General features: G+C 43.1%; 1 protein-coding gene across 2 annotated transcripts in view; it reads left to right on the top strand.

Moving 5' to 3' along the window:
- The first annotated feature begins 747 nt into the window (after positions 1–747).
- The window catches only part of LOC119171949 (uncharacterized), a 60,340-nt gene continuing 46,701 nt past the window's right edge, over positions 748–14,386 (top strand). For both annotated transcript variants that reach the window (XM_037422860.2, XM_037422861.2), the window contains exon 1: positions 748–1,737. In XM_037422860.2, coding sequence (XP_037278757.2) covers positions 1,674–1,737 — 64 coding nt within the window. In that variant the 5' untranslated portion in view covers positions 748–1,673. The remainder of the gene's footprint in view (positions 1,738–14,386) is intronic.

Consider the following 14,386-nt stretch of genomic DNA (forward strand, 5'->3'; position numbering starts at 1 on the left):
GGTGCGGACGGCGCGGACGGCGCGGACGGCGCACTACAAGGCGCGAGTATAAGATGCTCCGCATCTAAAAAACGTTTTCCACGCCCACTCATTGGAATAGGACTCGCGCTGATTACCATTGCCAGGTATTACGAACACATAAGTAGCCCAATAGAAGTAAACAAGGGAGCCCACTCTGTTGTAGCTCAAGTGGTAGAGCATCGGACGCGAAATTTCAAGATTGATTGTTCGCATCCCACTGAAGAAAAGTGATACTTTAGTTTCTTTTATTTGGGTGACAATAATTATATTCCTTTTAAAATGTACATACAATGACTTTTATGCTATCCTTAACGCCAGTTTAATTTCGTACATTATAGAAAAACGAGCCCTTCGGACTTTCCCAGGCTTTCGTACGTTTCTTTATCATAATTAGGAACAAACAAACTCTTCAGCCACGTTTACTTTGTCTACTTTCATTTTTTAAGTTTGCGTGTATTGGGCTACTTATTTTAGTAGTAATGCTTAGTTGCTTTTTCCATAAACTTTTTAGAGCTTCTTGAGGGCTCTGAAACATCCACTTTAATGTACCTTCAACTTTCTACCATCTCTCCGCACACAATAGGCCTTTCGTGTGGCGCAGAGCACTTCACGTCTGATAGATGGCGCCAGGCGCCGGCCAGATGGGCTTTCCTTTTCCTCCTCACGCACCCTGGTTTGAGCTCGCGGCGCTGACGGCGAAGCTAACGGATTTCGCTGGCAGCGTTCGTCGGCCTCCCATCGCAGAGGAGCGACAGCCTCACCGCCGGTCGAAGCCCGCTGCTCTCAGCTCCGGAAACTTTGTCGCCGACGCGATGCCGTCTGTCACCTCTCACGGCAATGTCGTCTACGAAGTTGGCGCCTGTGCGGTCAAACTTTATTCTCGACGTACGTTCGCAGCCTGAAATTCACACGCTGCCAGACCTTGCCGTTATTACTTCCCTTTTAGAGCTTATTCAACCTCACTAAACGCGTGTATCGTGTTTTCATGGTTACGATATCACACAACCTCCCTGTCACCTCCACTGCCAGTAGAAAACCCTGTGAACATTGTGCCAGTTACATCCTGTGAACTTCGCAGTCATGGGAGGATAATATGTGATCTTGGACAGGCTGAGGTGCCAGAGCGTCACCATTTCTTCGAAAAGAAGCCGTCTTCGTTGATGCAGTTGTACTTGGCTTTCGAACATTATCACCACTGTTTTATGCCATAACTGAGATCTCTCGCCCTACGTCACTACAACATGCACTAGTGCATCGAAGGCAACGCTGAATTGTCCCCTGCTAAGCTTGACTTGCATATCCTTATTTTTTCTAATGTCGGCAAAGTGTACATCGAGGCTGTGACTGTTTGCAGCTGTGACCACTTCTGCAAGTTTTTTTCCCGACGATCACCAATTTAGGACGTGAAACTGCGTTTCGGCCAAGTTGTGAAGTGTTCTGTTCCCGTACCCGGATACTCTTGTGCAGTCTTTTATCCACCGGTCCTCGCGTGACAAGCCGCTCACCCACGTGGACCGTCACCGTAGCGGTTAAGCATTACAGAAGTGCCTGCCTGCCTCCGTGTCCAGGAGACTGCACGCTAGTCACTGGAGCGGACTACGTTTTCTTGTGTGTGTGTAGGTGAAAGAGACCTTCCCTGTGCACGGCAGGTTATGTCCGAGTCAAGGGCACTCTGGTGGCTTCTTTGCTGGACTATCAGCTGCCTGTCGCTCCAAGGTAAGAGCACGTATGTCACTCCATCATTGGCATCATTTTTATCACTACATGATTGTATGGATGTGCAGTCTTTGATGTCAAGTCCAAGTGACGGGAAACCATTTCACGCACCGCTTTTTATTTTTTCTGACTTCCTTTCCTCTATGTTTCTCTTTTGCCGAAGAATCTGGCAGTTGCACTGCTCCTTTAGGTGGCAGTTTTCAGCCTGTTGCCACCCTGTTTGCTCTATGTATTCAGGTTTTCTGTGTACCAAATCAAATAATGCTTATTATTTTAATCTATTATAATGAATGAACTATTACGCAGATATAAGTTGAACAGCTTGAAGCAGGTTTTTAACATGAAAAAATAAGAAAGCAGCTACATGAAGCACCTACATTTCTCTTCACATTTTTCTGGCAAGTTCTGGGACATATCATAGTAAAACTGATTGCCTTGTGAGTTGGTATGTATCCATGTTATGACTTTTACAGCGCGCACAGAAGACAAGGAAAAGCAAGATTTTAGAGTTTTAGTAAGTCTGAAAGTAAGATTTGAGGGTTCGCACATGAGTAGGAACGCTCAACTGTTTATTTTTGATGAAAGAAATACGGAAGAAGGTCAAACGATCGAAATGCATGTATTTCTATAAGTTCGAATCAGCGTTTTGCAAACGTTACACCAAAAAATAGCTAATAGGCACCTCCGAGGAAAAAAAAAGGGGGGGGGGGGGCAGGGTAAAAAAGGAATATATATCCATTCACTGAGTATGAGGAAACAATTGCTGTTCCCTACGCCATAACCACTGTAAGAGATAACCTCAGTGATTAAAAAGTGGCAAAACATTTTATCACCTGCTCTACTGTCATTCGGCTTTTTGTTTGTTTGTTTGTTTGTTTGTTTTTTGGCGTTTTTTTTTTCTCTAGGAGATGCTCATTCACTTCTTTTTGGTGCAACGTTCCAAAAACGCTGAATCAAGCTTACGGAAATACATGCATTTCGATCGTTCGACCTTCGTGCGTACTGTTGCTGCTCCTTCGCCTCCACCGTTTATCATTTTGCCTATATCCTCTCTGTTGTTGCACCTTTATCGCTTCTGAGGGTAAAGTTGAGTAGAAAATGCTGCTTTCTACTATGCACTTACAGTGTATTCTTTGTTCCTTCTACGTCCGGCTTTTCTAGACTCATTTGATCCATTAACCGAGGCAAGCAGACGTTAAGCACCTGCTTCTTTTTATTTTCAGGGGAGGGGGGGGGGGGGGGTTCACTATATATGACATTGAAGTGTATAGTCAAACAGAAATGAGAAAATTATGGTAATTTAATCCCTGTTTATATCTCAGCAAATGCGTAGCGCAGAGAATCAGATAGGGTATGACGTAATATAAAACTGCGTGCTAACATTCAAATTATAACTAGTACACGCTGCCCAAACAAAACACAGTGAAAAAGGATGGGTGAATGATTTTATCACGATACTCTTAGAGTAATACAGAAAAAAAAATGCACATTTTTCCCGTGCAATCGAAGTATGGGCTAAATACTTAACGTCTCAAGAAAACTCACTTGCTCATGAAGACTTGAATGATTTATTTTTGTTTAATTATTTTTTTCTGTGGTCTCACTCTACCCTCTTTAGCTTGTGATTAGCTTCTAAATGTCATGTACTTTATTTTTTCTTACATTTTCTAACGCGATGTAATGATGATGACTATAGACGCTGCAAGATGAGAATTCACGAGCCCCGAAACAGCTGGTGTAAAGTTTTCAGATTTTAGATTTCACTAACACTAAAAGTAATGTCAGTAAAGGTGGTTGCACTGTGAAGGACAGCAGCTGTAACCATCTGGCACGACAAGTGAGCACTTAAATAAAAAATAAAGATGACTATGAGTTACTCTTTTCTGTGAGTTCTCATGTTCCACGTATATGACTTTTAAAAAGGCACCTTAGCTCACTTTTCGGTCAACCCAGTCTCGTGCGAGGTTATAATAATCTTCTGAGAGAGTTCACGTGTCAGTTTAGCGATAGCCACATACGTGATAACCTATAACTAAAAAAAAAGGTCAAATTACATTTTTTTTTCTTTGAAGTAAGTATGGTCACGCGCGGTCGTTCCAAAGTTAGAGTTCAAGGAACACTGATCGCACTGGTTGTCGCGGGGCTGTGTTGCGGAAGCTACTGACGCGTCGATGGTCATAATGTTTCCGGCAACAGAGAGAAGGCTAGTTTAAGTGCTGACTGCCCTGAGTAGTGTGGAGGGACGAACGCCCAATAAAGCAAGGCATACTTTGTACAGAACGACAGGCCGGTTCGTCACGTGGGGGCCGACAGATAACTTTGGGTTGATTTCCATGTTGATTTACCTCGCTTGGTGATTCTCAGCGACTGGCAGTCATGCCTAGTAAATGTAAAGCGGTGTTCTCGTTCGTCGCTGACGTTCGTTCAATTACTTTGCTGTAAAGTGTGGGCCTTAAGGAACATTACATGATGGTTAACAATAGAAGAACTGATATTTGGATAAAGTAATATGTCCTCATCACAAGATAATTGAGGTTATTGCGTGTCGAATATTATATACCTCTCTCATCGCTCTTAGCTTCTATCTTGGTAATAGAGACTCGACGCAGAAATTTACGTTGGCATTCACACTTTTTTTACAATATAATGGCTAGTTCCTCCGTATACTTGCCCACAAAAATCAATTAAACGCGCACACTTTCTAAAAAGCCTTTTTAAACAAGCTATCTAGACGCCTATCTCCAATAATATGAGATCACCGAAAAATAAGACACAGACGTTTAAGGCTTCACGTGACCTAGTCCTGTAAAAAGTAACAGATTCCATTTTATGACTTTCTTCACTACGTTCACAGTAAAGCTAGTCATGTTAAACACGCCCATACGCGTATTAAGAGTAAATCAACCTTTACATATTTTTATATCAGCAAATTTATCTTACAACAACGCTTTTGTACTCCCAAGTTCATCGTGCCAACTTTCATTTTTACAGTCCAAAGCAACCAGTCAAAGAAAGGTGCATAAAAGTAGGTCACATTGTTGTCAACTCTACCACTCTAAACGACCCTATTTTCAAGGCCAATGGAGAAAACGGTGCTTCTGTACTTTCGCCCTCTTTCGCTAGGTGGAGTCCGCGGTGTCATACAATTTCATAATCCAAAGCTAACCTAACAGCGCTCGATTTCAAAACCGTCTTACCACTTGGCTAAAGTTGGTCAGTGTTTCACTGTTTAGTTTTATATCTTGTTTCTCTATCTAACACCAACGTTCTCGATACTCCGCGGTATGAAGAGTCTCCCTGTTGCCCGACTCGAACACCATCCAACTCTACAATGTCATATCTGCTGTGAAACAAACGGTCGATCACACATTCCATATCCGAAGTGTGCCCCATTTCAGCTCACTCGTGCGTAGTTCACTTCAATTCACTTTGCTTTGTTCTCTACTCAGTCTGTCTGAAAGTTTCGGATGCAATTTATCACCAGCGAGTGTCAGCCACGAGTGCCTGATATACGCAGTCCAACGTCCGCTCTGCATCGACTGCAGTGTTTTCCGTGATCTGGCACGGTCACGTCGCTCCCGTTTCCCAGAGGACCACCCCGTGGCGTGCATTGATAGTGAGCTACATCGATTTATCATCTACATATGAAACACACTCCATTTACTTGTTTGCCTGCAACGCGGCGCTGATGGAATAACCACTTTGCGTAGCCCACATTGTGAATAAATACGCTGACGCTGCGCTGTGTCGTTGTGCATAAGTCGGTGTGGCAAATGTGATGCAGTCAACATTACCTTACCAAATGAATGCTGTGAACTGTGGAGTCCACATATCAAATCCGATTCTGTTACGGTCATCGCGACCCGGATGGATGGCTCAGGGGAATGAGCACAGACAAGAAAGTTACGTTTATTCACCAAATCGTCCAGCTTGCCATTCCGATTCACATATCAAAACTAGATATCTTACTGTGGAATTACCGTTAACTGCGAATCAAACGCGCCGCGATTGTCAGCAGATGGGCAAGAACTCCTGTTTCTAATAAACTTTTTGTGCGGTTCTACGATGACGTCAGTTGCTTGAATTTCTGTTTTGTTTTCTAGTCGTCCTTGAAAAGTAGCATATAAACTGTTGTGATTCTGTAGTATACGTTATAGATTGATTGATTTGTGGGGTTTAACGTCCCAAAACCACTATTTGATTATGAGAGACGCCGTAGTGGAGGGCTCCGGAAATTTTGACCACCTGGGGTTCTTTAACGTGCACCCAAATCTGAGTACACGGGCCTACAACATTTCCGCCTCCATCGGAAATGCAGCCGCCGCCGCCGGGAATCGAACCCGCGACCTGCGGGTCAGCAGCCGAGTACCTTAGCTACTAGACCACTGTGGCGGGGGAGTATACGTTATAGAATGCGTGAATAAAAACGTAATCGAAGCTTTTTCCAGCAAAGATGCGGGCACGCCTTTTTACGTCTCTAAATTATACTTCTACAGGAGAGAAAGAAGGAGAGAGAAAACAAGAAGAGGAAAGGCAGGGAGGAAGTTACTGCTCCATAGATGAGTTAAAGACATTATCCTTTGCGTTGTTCTGACGCGATACGCCAAATGGGTCATGCCTGTGAAGAGGTCGTAGATGAAGTTAAAAGCGATACACGGTAAGTGGAGCTACATAGGCTCGTACCTACAAATTTTCAGTGTTGATTGCAACCAGTTCTGTCAACAGACGTATCACTATTGAAAATAGCTAGCCCATGCAATACTGCACGTTCGAGTAAAAGGCTCGCTGAATTAAACTCGAGCCTTCAAATATTTACAGCAATAATATATAGCACAAAAAACTGTATGTGTACAATTTTTTTCAATAAAATATTCATTTTGTGAGCACAGCAATATTATTTTTTATTGTAGTATATCCGTTATTGTTTGCTTTGTCTTTCCAATATTACTGCGTACCTGATTTGACTAGCCTTCGGCTCTCCATAGTCATTCATCTTTCTTTTTTTTCGTGTTTTTTTCTTTCGCAACGCTCAGACAACAATTATGACCCTAATTACCTTGAAGTATTTTTTTTATTTCTTGAGGTCCATCATCATTTTGAAGTGCTCCATTACGCTACTCTCTTTCACCAGTTCAGGAAGCGGCCCTAATTATTATTCTCAGCGTTGACAATGATAGCGTCCAAAAAAACAAAATAAAGGTTTCCTTCAATCTTCAAGGTACCTATCTTTGCCACTTGACTGAAAGCGTCTCATTTTTCAGGAAGACAGTTGTGCCAAGGAGGTCAAAATAAAGAAAACGTTTAAATGAGATGACGGAGTGATGAGGTTCCTGCTTTTTTTTTTTTTTGCTAAGGCCTAACTTCAAAATGTCGAGAATACGTGGGACCCATCCGAGTCTTATGCCTGGCACCCTCTTTGAAAGTAGGGCAGCCACTCGGGCATAGTCCTTCTATCGATCTTCACTCAGTCTTCAGTTATTTATGCTGTCCACTCTTTCTGTTGGTCAATATTGGTTTTGTTTCAGCACGACGGCAAAGAAAACGATCTCGCGCAATATATATGCTTTTCTTTTGTGCTTCTCCGAAGGCGATCTTGACAGGAGCTTCTGATGCGAAGCCGTCGCTTGCGCTTTTACTTTTCCAGCTTCCTCATTCATTTTTTTCTTTTATTTGTAGCGTACGCAGTCGCGTCTCATTTGCTTTCAAGTTCCTCGCGTATGTCCTTCGATGTTTATTGTTTTACGCTCGCACCACTTTAGCAGCCCCCTGTGCTTCTTTTACGTACTGTAAACAGGATGAGACAGTTTTCTTTGGCGTTGGCTCACCGTAATGCGCTAAGGCAAACTTTGAAAGGTTTTGTACGTTAGTTTTCGAACTTGTGAGATTTTTTTTTCTTGGCTTTTCTTTTCACTATATTTGATGCATTCACACAGGAAACCTAGAATAATATACTGCTTTTTCTCTATTTTTACTATCAATGAAAAATGGTAGCGATGCCATACAAATAAACGATAGGTTGATTGAAAATTTTGTTTAGGGCTTCCCTCGTTTTGCGAGTTTATTACGGGGTACTTAATCTATCTTCTCCCGTTTTTGTTCTGTCCTTGTTGCGCTTCGCAATCTGCATGAGGTCACAAGGACATATTCACCATCTCTGCATACTTCACAATTGATCACATCATTTCGTGTTCGTTAGTTATGAATAATTACACCCATCATTACATGCTTTTTAGGGGAGAAGCTCCTTAAAGCGTGGGTCGCGCTTCTCCTCTACGCAGTAGCCACCTCTTGTTTTAGTCCGTGGTATGTTCGCTGGATGGCGGTATTTGTATAGGATGATTATATGATGAAGAGATGCGAGATGGCGGTACTTGGAGTGTTCACTATATGGATGTACGCACGGACGGACGGACGGACGGACAGGCAGGCAGGCAGGCAGCCAGGCAGCCAGGCAGGCAGGCAGACAGACGTCCGACTGTCCGCATGTCCGTCTGTTTGTCCATCCGTCCATCCGTGCGTTCTGCTTATGTCCACCCATCTATTCGTCCGTCCGTCCATCCGTCTGTCTGTACGTACGTCCATGCATTCGCCCATGCGTCCGCTAGTCCGTTCGTGCTTCCAGCCGTCCATCTGTGTGTCCGTGCCTGTTGTCCACCTGTCCATTCAGACGCATGGACGGACGGGGACGAAAACGAGAACTAACGGATGGACAGAAGCATGAACGGACGGACAGATGGACGCACAGACAGACGGACAGAAGCGCGGACGCACGTATGGACGCTTCGTCCCACTCGTCATCATTCAAACGTGCATATGCTGTGCTTTTTTAGGTATTTCCCCACATAATTTAGAGTTATCCACCCCGCCTGTTATTTATTTATTCGCGATTTTTTTTCAAAAACTTGAAATCATAAAAGACCGCGCAACTTGAATGGTTAGATATTTCAGAATTTTTTATGCCTGTCCATACGCGAGAGCATTCAACAACACAAGCTGCTCTCATACTTGTTTTCACCACTGCAAGTTGGTTTTGCCTCAGTTGTATTCTGCTTGGAACAGAGCCAACTTCCAAATCACGTAAACGGTACTGCATATGTTGCTGGACCAGATGGTTTATACGGCTCGAACGTACCGTAAAACGGAGCTGACACAGCTAAAAAAAGTTTTAGGCGTTCGGTTTGCAAAGATACTGTTATACTTCGGGCTAACGTGAAACTCACCATATCCAGTGCTAAGTCACACCTTGTTTTATGTACTACTCACAAAACAAGTGGTGCAATGCGGAAAAGTACACCCACCTCCATCTCTCGTTTAACAATAATCTAGCATTAAAAAGTTTCAGGCAAGCTTTTTCTTTCGAAGCACTAAATTCGAGTCTAAACTGTCCATTTTATAGAGCCAAGAAAGATCGGTGGAGCACAAACGACTGTATGCTCATGCGCATGTTTGCGATTTACTAAAAGGAGCAGTAGCACACACTACAGCATCAACTGCGAACCCAACAATGCACTAAATTGACCAAGACTGAAGCCTTCCATGCCTTATCAGACCTGAAAATTTACCGTTGGTTTTGCAGCACCTGTGTCAACACGAGCGACGAAAAAAAAAAAAAGACGTGTGAGAAGGACAGGACGTGACAGCATCATGACGTCACAAATCTCTTTATGACATCATTATGACGAGACATGACGATGTCATCACACTACATGATCGCTTGAATAAATGTGCGCTGAACACGGAGGCCATACAAAACCAGGTTAGTGGCAGAAAGCTATCAATGTCTTCTATCTTGGAGGACAGTGCCAAGACACGTCAAGCTCAGAAAACGTTAGCAGGTAGCCGGGGGAGGATTACTGAAGTGACTGACAAGAAAAACAACAAACATAATTTCACCTTTGAGCCGTCTTCACCGTATCCATAAGAAATCCCCCTATTATTTTTTCTATTTGATTTTATAGTAGTAGGGAGTTTATACATCAAGTCAGTTCCAGCAATACTGCACTCCCCCCCCCCCCCTTATTTACCTACCTGGGCACCTTATGCTTCTCTGACGCGTTGCGGGGAAAAGATTCTACGCGTGCTATGGCCAAAAAAAAAACCGTGCCAAAAAACATTTCACGGTGTTTCTGCCTCTGGGGATACGTTATCACCTAGTCACTGTATTCTAAAACCGCAAATGTACAAACTAAGTAGCAGGCTCATGCTATTTCACGTACATCTGACACCATTTGACTACCACCCGTGTGCGAGGTGGTTTGTCCTCTCACCTACAAGAGCCTCGTCTCTTCATAAGTTCAAAAGCTTGGTCTCATAAGAACCCGGGGTGCCTGAGAAAATCTTCAACTAGAAATTCAGAAAATTGAAGCTACCAAAAAAATAAGAGCGAGAAGTGTATCAAAAATGAATTTCAAAGACTTGAGTGCTATCTTTATTTTATTTTTTTTACTTAGCGGATGCATCTTTTCTTATTCGCGCTCCCTGGAATGCTCAGTTAATGTGAAAAAGCAAGAATCGGATGAAAGATGAGGTATGTCTGGGGGGAAAAAGTGCAAAAAGAGGGCCCTGCATTTCCGGCGTACTTATTCGACCAGGTTTTCTGAGGCACGTATGGACTCGTGAACTTGGAGTTTCGAATGCCTCAGGGGTTTCCACCCGTCTTTGAAAGCTGCTAGTATGGCAACACGTTGAGATTCTCTCCCTCTTAAGCACTGCGTCTTCTCGCGGATCACAACCTTCGTATCGCCATTCAAGAAAACCGAAAAACGAGATCAACTAGGCTCCGAACGCCTCGAGGCCCTTTCTCGAAAAGATGAACTTTTATACGTACAACGTTCCCGAAAGCAAAGGTTTCGAAAGCGTTCACACGAGCAGGTTTAAAACTCAATGTGTTTATCCTTACCGTGAGAATCTTTACAATAGCAGTGAATAACTGATGTGGCATTATACTCGACGGGAAGCAGTGTGTTGCAGTAAACAGTAATCCTATTTCACGCAACCTTAACTAAAGTCTGATTACGGTTCGCACGCTGTTTGCGTATTCGTTCCAAAGAGCCTTGGTGTCGCCTTTGCCAACCAAGTGGTGTATGCGGCTGCGCCACTTCAAAACTTGGTTGCTTGAAACCAATGTATTGAATATATATATTGTTTAAGCTTTGCACTGTCACGAACTGCGGAGGGACAAGGGCCTTTGTCAGGCTGTTCGCCTTTAGCCCTTTGCCCCTGCAGTGAGCTCTGTATCCGGCTTACTGTAAATAAAAATCCTACTACTACTACTAAAAAAAAGGACGACAAATAAACGTTCACGCTTGAGTCATGTCCTACCATTTGATCTATACCAGTCTTTCGTGGCACCAGATTTACCTTGCCATTCTGTGCATCCAAGAAACGACAGCAGTATTATTTCTACTGCTCTATGCATTTTATGACAACGTCATTTTTACTGAAGTACAAAAAATTAGAGGGGGGGGGGGAGGTCTCCTAATATGGTGCTCCCACAATAATCTCTTCGATAGCCCAGGCTCACCAGATGAGCACCTGGCCGACCTCTGCGGCACCATTGCGGTTACGGGTACGGGGGGGGGGGGGGGGAGGGAAACGTATTGGTAGAAGGGGAGAGAAGCAGGCATCTGTGCACTCTAGAGTTACGTAAACGATTGTGGTCACGATGCCATGGAGGTGTGCAGTACGTACTGACAACGCCTATAGGGAGTTACGCAATAAACAAAAGCGAAAAATTGGCAGAGCTCACTTATACCTTGAGAATCGATGTTATTCGACTGTGTTGTACTTTTTTAAGCAAAACTTTACAACGTGGTGCTAAATAAATGTTTAAATGCACGCACAGACACACGTTAGACAGCCGCGTATGTTATACACAACCAGTTGTTTATAGTTGCATAACAGGGCCAACAGCAACATGTATATTCGCAACAACAGAAAGGGTAAGCTTATATGAAGCGCTCGTGTTCGCGTGGATTGTAGCCCTGGACAATGCTACATAAATCAACTTCAGTGGATGGCGCCTAACCACAATTGACATTAACCCGACGTGACGGCTGTATGGAAGGTGTACAGTAGAGTGCTATTGGAAAGTTATCGCACGAGCGTCGACCTACAACAGCGCCACTTAAGCTGTTACTTAAGTAGCGATCACTCCCGTCTGAGGAAGCTGTTTAATCGAAGCCGTGCCTATCTAGCACCAGCGGTAACACGTCTTTCCAAGCAATTCTGCAATCGGCTACAGAGATAAGACCCCACGAAGAATTACACTTGATAGGGAAAAATGGGCTGCTCAAAACTAAGAGAAAAAGTGTGAAGTCTTTTTAGGGCTGATCGTTGTATCATGCAACAGTCAAAGAGAGAAAAATAGGTGAAATCATGATTTTCATTTTTAAAAACATGCCGCTAGTCCCCCTGAACATTTGGCTGGTCAACGCTCGCACGATAACCTTCATATCGCGCACGACTGTACACATGTAATGTTTATAAAACTAGATAGCCAGCACTGCACCCACATTTGACGTTTCACGAACATTAGCGTCTATTTGAAAAGTACTTCCAAGACCAGGCGTGGCTCCGTAGTAGAATACTGAATTGTGAACACTGAATACTGAATTATATTCCCGCTGGGAACCTGACATTTATTCTTTGCATTTGTCGGGTCAACGCTGCCGATGTCGCCAATGTCTGCTTTTTTGTAACGGTCACTAGTTTAAATTATTATCCATGTGCGTTCTCGCCGTTCCTGAGTAGATATGAAGTGTTATTCACCTGTGGCACATACCCGCATACAGTGGAACGAACACGGCCACGGGTATGTGCCACTGTCTGGTGATAAGTGTTTGACGACGTACGCGACAGGATTGTAACATTATTCTACAACACGCAAAAATTGTTTCGCATTTAAAGCACGTCAATTAACCAGAAGCAGACTCCAGTTTGCTGCGAGATCGCGCAGACTGTAAAGGCACCGAAAAGCAAACATTTGGGGGGAAAGAGAAGGATAGGGGGCTTTTTGGGTGCTTGGACATAGTGGCGCTGAATACGGGAGAAACAAAAAAAAAACGGTGCAGCGCCCCTGCACTTTCAGTCTTTTTCATTTTGGACAAACGCGCAGCAGCGATCAATCTCGAACCCGGCAAACGAACTGTTCGACCGTCTTCTGCCATCAGCGCTGCAGTGTGTTCTTATTTTGTTTGCATTTTCAGCTTCACGCACTTGGCACTTTCTTCACGAGCTCTCTATTATTCAATTCCAATTCTTTACAAACACATTTGACTAAAAGTGAACGTGCAAACAACGTCTGGCGGGAAGACGTAAAAACAGACGACTTAAGATCGAGCAGCACACGTCGGCAGGAAGGGAGGTACTTGAAGTTTTCTGAAGCCGTATAACACAGTGTTCCAGCTGAGGTTTAAATGCTGTAACGTCGCCGACAGCAGCGTCTGTCTAATAGCTGGGGCAAGACCGACTGAATTTTTTTTTTATGAGCAGCGCCTATTATCTCTTACCTCTCTGCTGCTTCAATTACACTTGTGTGGTGAAGTCAGAAAGAAAGGCCAGTGCCTGGCAGTGTTCCTGTGCCTATACAAGTATTTGCTTGATATTTTTTGAAAGACAGGTGAGCGGTCGCTAGTCGTGCCCCATTACAGATTTCCAAAGGGTGCTCTAGCACACGAGTACTTCGAAGTTTCAAAAAAGCACAGAACAGCAAGGTCTTCTTTTTTTTTCTTAAAAAACAACTCAATATATTACCGGAGCCCAAATGTTGTGTCTTTTGTATTAGTCATATATATATATATATATATATATATATATATATATATATATATATATATATATATATATATATATATATATATATATAAATATATATATATATATATATATATATGTCATTTCTTGCACTTTTTTTGAGGGGTTATGTGGCAGTCTCCTGCATAGTGCGACTTTCAATTTGCTTGAGCTGTCGATTTTGGATGCAGTTTAGTTAAAAGGTTGTTTTGCTTTTAGGCAGAAGAGCTCATAAGTACGTGGATTATTTGGAAGTTCGAGTTGGTTTAGAGCGACTGTCTTTAAGTGCTAAATTTCAAACTAGAAGGCAACCTTGCCGAGTAAAACTTCTAAAAGTGTATATTAGTTGGCGACATCACAGTAGAGTATGTTAAAAGAAAGTGTAATCGAATTTAAACCATATCTTGTCTTAGTTTTTTTTTGCGTTTAAGAGTTTGTACTGTTATTAGTACGCAATTCAACTCCATTCATAATTCTTGCGAGAGTTTTTTTAATGAATTGGGCAGAAGTTAGAAAATGAACAGATGATATAATGGAGATTTGTGGTGTTAGCAAGGCTTGATCTCGGTTAGATACTCTGCACTAGAAAGCAAGAGAACTGTGAGTGAATCTTTGTCATTATTAGGAAGTGTTAGCATACTACGTGCATACAAAGAAGTTTCGCTTGTTCGGTACGTCATAACCTGTTTCGTTCCAAGAAGCACTTCAAACTGCCATGGTGGTCTAATGGTTACTGTGCTCGAATGCTGACCTGCTGGTCACAAGATCAAGTCCTGGCCACGGTTCCCACATATTTGATGAAGGCGAAAATGCTCGAAGCCCATGTACTTAGATTTTGGTGCACGTTGCACCCCGT

The sequence above is a fragment of the Rhipicephalus microplus genome, chromosome 4 (assembly GCF_043290135.1).
Source record: "Rhipicephalus microplus isolate Deutch F79 chromosome 4, USDA_Rmic, whole genome shotgun sequence".
Classification (NCBI taxonomy): Eukaryota; Metazoa; Arthropoda; class Arachnida; order Ixodida; family Ixodidae; genus Rhipicephalus; species Rhipicephalus microplus.